The 8,094-nt window shown below is 37.4% G+C and overlaps 1 protein-coding gene across 1 annotated transcript in view; it reads left to right on the top strand.

Moving 5' to 3' along the window:
• The window catches only part of LOC116090414 (fibronectin type III domain containing protein 3C1-like), a 68,045-nt gene that overhangs the window by 34,090 nt on the left and 25,861 nt on the right, over positions 1-8,094 (top strand). Inside the window, exons 5-7 of the mRNA XM_031370910.1 lie at positions 4,415-4,491; positions 6,506-6,776; positions 7,954-8,092. Coding sequence (XP_031226770.1) covers positions 4,415-4,491; positions 6,506-6,776; positions 7,954-8,092 — 487 coding nt within the window. The remainder of the gene's footprint in view (positions 1-4,414; positions 4,492-6,505; positions 6,777-7,953; positions 8,093-8,094) is intronic.

Below are 8,094 nucleotides of genomic sequence, written 5' to 3'. Positions count from 1 at the left end.
TGTGGGAAATTGAAACTGCTAGCCACAGGAAGGAGGGACTATTCAAACTGGAATTTATTGACAGGAGGGAGACCTGGCTGGAATGAAGGCTGCCACTGAGTCATGTTCTTGTTCTCTCCCAAAATCATGAGCAGTTATCCTAATTTAGATTTGTTCTTTGGTTGGAGGTTGGCCTTCCCTCACAGGAAAGAGAGGTACTTTCTTGCTTACAATTGCTCTGTCTTTTGTTGATTGGACATGTCCTGAGAGAAGCATATAGCTGAGTAACTTTTACAACTCATGGTTTAAAATGTCCTGGCTAACAACATCAATAACAGGAAGGAGTCCTTTGGCCCTTAAATGAGCTGGTTCCTTGTGAATGAGCAGGGTGGCCACTAGATAGAATTATAGAGTTTCCAGAGATGAGCAGGGAATAGACAATTGTGACATCCAGTCCCTGTCTCTCCTTAGACTTCTAGTATGCAGCCTTGGTTATCTAGGTCTCCTCATGGCTTTAAAGATCTTGAAGTCCATGTCTAATGAACTGAAGCAAGACTGTGGGTTTCCTTTAAGCTTTATATAATATCTTCTAAAATGTACAGCCAGGATTTCTGTTGTGCAGCCAGATTAGTGCACTTCTACATGGTTTCAACTAGCCTAGACTGAAAGTAAATAGTGTTCTTGTGAGCATCCCTGTATTATCTCCCACAAAGGGTTATAGTTATTAAGTTTGATAATGACCATTTTCAAAATTCCCTCTCATAGACAACATACAGTCTTGGCAAATCCTTCCCCATAAGTTTCTACTTCAGTGGTCTGAATAGGGCCAGAGGAAGTACATTACATAGCAGGCACCACACTATACCCTGGCCTAACTAACTATAGATGAGTCTTGGGTGCCCACAAATGAAGACTTCTCAAGGATATCACCTACAGCTAAGCTTAGAGGTCATGGCATAGTATAGGAGAATCTATTAAGGCACATAAGACAACTGAAGACCTTGTGACAGAGACATAAAGACTTAGATATAAAGCACCTCGGAGACTTCATAAATTACAACTAGTTAGATCTAATTGTAGGATGCAGTTATAATTTAATATGGCATGAGATGGCAGGCATTCTTGATCTGCGAGTGAGTATAAGGGCCAAATTTTGTTACAAATGAAAATCAGAATTTTTTTTTTTTTATTTTAAGACTGACAATCAAAATTAGATCAGTTTTTGAGACCACATTGGAAGGTTCAGTCAGAGAGAATATAGGGGTGTGAGACCCATTGCATGGGTATGGCATGAGTTGCAATGTTCACCCAGAAGGTATCACTCGAGGGCAATAGACTTCCCCTGTAGTTATCATAGGGGAGATTCAGTTTCAGCATATTGATCAGTCTCAGGCATGTCTCAGCTAGAGCATCCTCAGAGAACAGAGACCCTTCCAACATTTAGAGATGAAACAGCTTCACCCTGGATCATACCCATGTATTTAGTCAGGCTAAATTAACCTTGAAAGGAAATCTTACAGAACAAGATTGATCACAAACTAGTTGTGAGGGAAAGGAGTGGATTCCTGGACCCAGAGATTTAAAAAAAAAAAAATTTAAAACCTGGTTACTCCCCCCAGTTTTGAAAAGCAACAGCAAACACTGGGACAGAGAAGAAGATGGGCAAAAGAAAGAATTGTCAGTACATGGGAACTCATTCTGGACAAGCTACTAGCCATACCACATGTTGAAAATGACTCCTTAGCATCTCAGACTTACAATGGACTTTCCTCCTTTCCTACTGCTTTCAATTTGTAACAAATAGCTTTGGCCAGAGTCTTGCCGTTGCAAATAAATAAGCCTTTCAGTAAGGGACCAATAGGAACTTCTTGATGACTTATATTAGTTCAGTCATAGCCCAGAAGCCAGTGGAGGTCTCTGAAAACAGCTCAAGCCTACTTGGCTGACTACCATAATCAGAAGACTGCAGAAAAGCCAAAAGAGGCAAGAAGAATTCCTCTACCAGACCCTGGAATGTTGTATCAGAAACAAAGGCACCAGGGCAAAACTATTTACCAGAGCAGAAAAGATAAGGAAGTATTAATGTAAATAGTGTAAACTCTCTAGCTCCAGAGAGTGACAGAATTGTGTTACTCTCAGCCCTGGCCAGAGAAGCTTCTTCCTGCAGAGGATAGTTGTTAATGCAGAAACTCTGAACTTTAAAAAATGCTAAGAATGAGCAATTGTGATTGTTCAGCAGTAGATGGAAAACACACACACACACACACACACACACACACATGCAAGAACACAGGCAGGCATGCACTCAAACATGCAGGCAAACACACATTCACCAAAAATCGCTCAGGGAATATCTTGGAAGTAGGTTCAGGAAGAACATAAGAAGGGCCAGAGGACGGAGAGGAGTAGCACTGTGAAAGGCTGGCCTCTGGACATGACATAGGTGTTGTAAACATCAACTCCACAGCTGTGGTTATTGCATAAGACCTTCATAGGATCAAGAGACTTAAACTCCAACATGGAGAAGGTGTAGCTTGCATGCCCCACCCCATGCTGAAAAGTAATGGCAGTTGGTGGAAAAGTAATGGCAGTTCCCTATTGAGGGCGGGCCACTTCTCTTTGTGGAATGGATTCCATTGGCAGATTGTTCATGCCTCTATGGGCAAACAAACACACACACACACACACACACACACACACACACACACACACACACACACACACACATAAATGCACATACTAGTGGCTTATATTTTAAAAGTAAGAGTATGAAAGAGGAAGTGGGAGATATATGGGAAGGGTGAGGAGAGCTGGAGGGAGAAAATGGGAAGATATATGTAACCAGGATGCAGTGTATACATATGTGGAATCACTAAGAAAGAAAGAAAGAAAGAAAGAAAGAAAGAAAGAAAGAAAGAAAGAAAGAAAGAAAGAAAGAGAGAAAGAGAGAGAAAGAAAGGGAGGGAGAGAGAAAGAAAGAAAGAAAGAAAGAAAGAAAGAAAGAAAGAAAGAAAGAAAGGAAGGAAGGAAGGAAGAAAGGAAGGAAGGAAGAAAATATGCTGCAGAAACACAGCAAGATAATATGCCAAGAAAGAATCACCTCTTGAGAAAGAATGAGAGCTTTTGTAAAGGAAAGTTATTTAATCTCAACTCCTGCCATTTTCATGGCTATGTACCTGGTTAAGCTAGTAAGCATCTCACTATTTTGTTAAGTAGTAAATTTTATATTATTTCTTTCTTGAGATTGACCCTTAGTAAGAAGGTTCATTGGTTATTATACTAAGATGTAAAGAGGTCTTCTTGCTCTTGCAAAGGACCCAGGTTTAGCTCCTAGCACCCACAAGGCAGCCTACAACCATCTGTAACTCCAATTCCAGTGGATTCAACACCCTTTTCTGGTATATAATGTTTACCATGATCTCACACAAATTACCACTCCAGGACCTTAGAAACTCCTGTATTCTTTGAAGTAAGTACTAATTTTAATAATTTAATAATTTTAATAATTTCAAAGAACCCAAAGAATTATGTACTAACTGTACTAACTTTGAGCTGCTATGCAACTGTATGTGGAGATATTAAGAATATGTGATATAAAAGTATAGTGGTGCATAAGTCCTCCTTATAGTAGGTCATTTTCTAAAAATGTTTGCTTTGTTTTCTGAAGATGTGTTTATTTTTATTTTATGTGTATGATTGTTTTGTCTGTCTGTATGACTTGGTGCCATGTGGAGACCAAAAGAGAGTATCAAATGCCCTGCAACTGGAGTTAACAAATAGTTGTAAGCTACTATGTGGGAGCTAAGAATCGAACCCAGGTCCTCTGGAAGATCAGCCAGTGCTCTCAACCACTGACCCACCCCTCTATGCTCCCCTTTCACTTTTTAAATTATTTCTTTGAGATTACAATGAAATTGTGTAATTTTCCTCTTTCCTTTACTCTCTCCATACTATTCCATATGCTCCTCCTTGCTCTCTTGCATATTCGTGTCCTCTTTTTTTTCATGAATTGTTCTTACATACATACATATGTATGTGTTCACTTTAATATTATGGAAGGAAGACCTAACAGAAAACTTCCTTTCATTTTTACTAGGTAATATAACTACAAGAAATGATTTTATGACACAAAGTAAAACTTTAGGCAATATAAGCATGCTAAGTGAGAGAACACCACCAGAAAGCTGAAACTTTAGCTCACTTGCAGTGAACTTGCCAGTAGATTTTATAATACACATTTTACCCAGTATTCATTGGATGCCTTGGTTATATTCTATTGGTTGACATGAATTTTCAATGATTTTATCTATACTTTGGTAATAGGTTCTGTGTATATGCAGCAATATTCTTTCAAAGCGGCTATTTTAAAGCTCAATGCTACTTAACTGGAATTCTGTAATGGCCTTTGCTTAAAATTCATTAATAATTTTCTTAGGTCCTGCAGATGTACCTCTGATAGCACCAACTGGCAATTTGCCACCAATATACCTTCCTCCTGGATACATGTCTCAGGTATGCTAATGTGGTTTTTCTTTTGTGGTTAGCTCTTTATTATCATTTAATATTTTTTACTATGTCACCATATGATAATAGATTTTTCTGAAATATGTATTTAATACTTAACTTTACTGTTACCATTTCTTTAAATTTTGCTTCTAACTAAACCTTTAAATGAAATTATTTCAAGTGGCTGATTTTAACCAAACCTCCCTTAGATTGCCCCATACATGATACCTAATTGCTTAGCAAATTTAGATCACTTAATAGTTGTCTTCCATTGCTTTGTAGAGTGTGTTAATCCATCTTAAGTACCATTACAATACATACAGCAATGGTTTCTAATAATGTATAATCTTTAGTCCTTAAAATAACGTACTATTTTCAACCCAATAGCATTTTATTCCTAAAGGTCTAAGAAAACTTATTTTTAAAAAAATCCTCAAATATTTGTGGTGCTCTTAAAACGGGCAGGTAGATAACCCCCCTGCCGAGATTTAAAAAAAAAAAAAATGTTCAATGGCCTTGGAATGACAGTACTTGAGACGATGTCTTGTTATCCTTCCTCCTAGCCTTTGTCTTTGTGGCTTGTTTGGTTGTGTATATTTCATAGTGTTGCAGATGCAAGTTAATTTAAGGTACTTTAATTCAATACAGAATTGCTTGTAAGAAAATATCTAGTGAAAATGAGTGTACACATGCCAGAAGTCAGCAATTCCACTTTAAAGAATTTATCAAAAAGACATTTTTTACAAATTTGTAATGATATATTCTTATAGCATATACATAATATTGTTAATATATCATATAAATAATATTCTTTGCTGTCTTGTTTATAATTACAAAAAAAAGTTTGAAAACAAATCCGATCCCTATAAATGACTGACTGTATGATATACGGAGATAATGGAACACTAGAAAACTAGACAAAAAGATGAAAAAGATAGGCTGTGTGGTGGTGGAACTCACCTTTAATCCCAGCACTAGGGAGGTAGACGCAGGCAGATCTCTGTGAGTTCCAGACCAGCCTGGTCTGCAGTGAGTTCAAAGACAGCCAGAGCTACATAGTTACACCCTATCTCAAAAAAAGGCAAGGGCAGATCATAAATCAAACAGAATAGTTTTCAAAGGTATATTACTAAGTAAAAGTGAAAGTGCTGATTGGTAGAAATAAAGATATTGTGATAAGGAAAGCAAGAAATTTGAGAAATGTTCATAAGAAACTAACAGTAGTTTCCAGTTGGGAAGCCTTCAGAAAGTAACGATTAGAAAGGACACTTTTAAATTATATGTTATGTTGGGCAGTGGTGGCACATGCCTTTAATCCCAGCACTTGGGAGGCAGAGGCAGGTGGATTTCTGAGTTCGAGGCCAGCCTGGTCTACAGAGTGAGTTCCAGGATAGCCAGGGCTACACAAAGAAACCCTGTCTCGAAAAAAAACAAAATGAATGAATGAATAAATAAATAAATAAATAAATAAATAAATAAATAAATAAGATGTTACACTTTAAAGTTTTGAAATGTGTCAGAAATTGCCTCTTTTTCAAAAGCTAGCTACAGCCAGGCATGCTGGTACACACCCATTAATGCCAATACTCAGGAGAAGTCTCAGCCTGGTTGACATAGAGTTCTAGAGACTTGATACTGAGGTAAAAAATCAAGCTACCTGATTTGGGGGGGGGGAAGATAGAGAATGATCTTACCTTCTTTTTTTTTTAAGATTCATTTATTTATTTATTTAATGTATATGAGTACATTGTAGCTGTCTTCAGACACACCAGAAGAGACTCAGATCCCATTACAGATAGTTGTGAGTTACCATGTGTTTGCTGGGAATCGAACTCAGGACCTCTAGAAGAGCAGTCAGTGCTCTTAACCGCTGAGCTATCTCTCCAGCCCAGATCTTACCTTCTTGACTATTGGTCCATGATAATTTAGATTCCTAAATTAAGAGCATGTGGCATAAATATAAAACATAATGATTTCTATGGATATTAATATGTACATATAATTCTGTCTCCTCTTTTAGGTGGTGGAAGAAAATGGAATTCAAAAAATTGTCATTGTCCCGCAGACACTTGACTATCATGTGCCTGTGACTGGTCCTGTGCAGCAGCCCTTTGTAGCAGCACCATTGCTCACATACCCACAAGCACCTCAACTTCTGTATTCTCCAGTTCAAGGAGAATTCCCAGTACCTTCTTACATTCAAGAACCACAGCAGATCCCACCACTGCCACTTCTACCACCACTGCCACTGCTCTCACCAGCAGCAACATTTCTATTCCAGGAACATCTTGGTAGTCTATACTTTTCTCCAATTGAGATTTTATTTTTATTTGTCTGAAGTGGTTGCCTGAATCTGTACACCATGTGCATAGAGTGCCTGTGGAGACAAGAAAGAAAGAGGGCATCAGATCCTCTGCAACTGAATTTACCTACAATTGTTAGCTGCCGTGTGGATGCGGGAAATTGAGCCCAGATCCTCTGGAAAAATACCCAAAGTTCTTAATCACTGAGCAGTCTCTCCATCCCCAGCATGTACTTTTCATAAATGCAAAGCATTGTTGTTAATTTGAGATAAAAAAAATATGACGCAGAAGTAGACATGAGAGTATCTGGAAACTGAGAAGATGATCAGTTAGTAGAGTGCTTTGCCTAGAATACACAGAGCCCTGAGTTTCATTACCACATAAAACCAGATATGGTGGTATATGCTTAAATGTCAGCATTCTGGAAGTGGAAACATGAGGATTCAAAAGGCCATCCACAAGAGAAAGAGGAGGAAGAGGAAGAGGGAGGGAAGAAGAGAAGGAGTGGGGAGGAGATGACAAAGAAAACTATCTCAAAAAGCAAATGGGGGGAAGAAATAGGAGGGTAAATAAGGACAAGTACGTGATGTATGTGTGTGAAACATATCGCTACATACAATGACTATGTAATAGTATAAACAGAAAATTTTACAAAAGTAGAAGAATAAGTATTTTCAGTTTGTTAAAAGTGAACAGATTTGGGCAGTTATTAAAGTAGAAAAAACTAGACGATAATAACATTTCCATGAATGATTGCATATCATACATATATATTAGGGCTGATAATAGTCAATAGGAAAGTACTTGTAATACCTAAAGTTTCCAACCTATATAAATACTCACTAATCTTGACTATTAATGCTGTCTATTGGGAATATAAAAGGCAATGGAGGATGTTACCACATCTATCATAAGACCATAAGATTTTAAAGTAAAGTTACTATCTAGAAAAATACTGTACTTGCTCATTTTTTCTGTACCTATCAGTATATCCTAAACACATATACATAGAACATATATATAAATGCTAAATGTTTACATAGAAGCAAAGTAAGAAAACTTTTAAAGTGAACCAAGATTTATAGTGTTCTTTGGATGATTAGCTAAAAGAACTTGAGAAAACATGATTACTACTGAACATTATCACATTTATTATCTCTCTTAGAAACCTATCCTCAAGGAAGAGTGAATCATAACCAATTTGATGACAGGACTGTGAAGATTGGAGAATATTCAAAGAAGAAAATAAGAGATCGCCAATTTGGTGAACACAAGACTAGCTCCACCTTTAGTGACACGCCTTTGC

The sequence above is a fragment of the Mastomys coucha genome, chromosome X, assembly GCF_008632895.1.
Source record: "Mastomys coucha isolate ucsf_1 chromosome X, UCSF_Mcou_1, whole genome shotgun sequence".
Taxonomy (NCBI): Eukaryota; Metazoa; Chordata; class Mammalia; order Rodentia; family Muridae; genus Mastomys; species Mastomys coucha.
The sequence above is the reverse complement of the archived record's forward strand: the minus strand, read 5'-3'. Positions and strand labels throughout refer to the sequence as shown.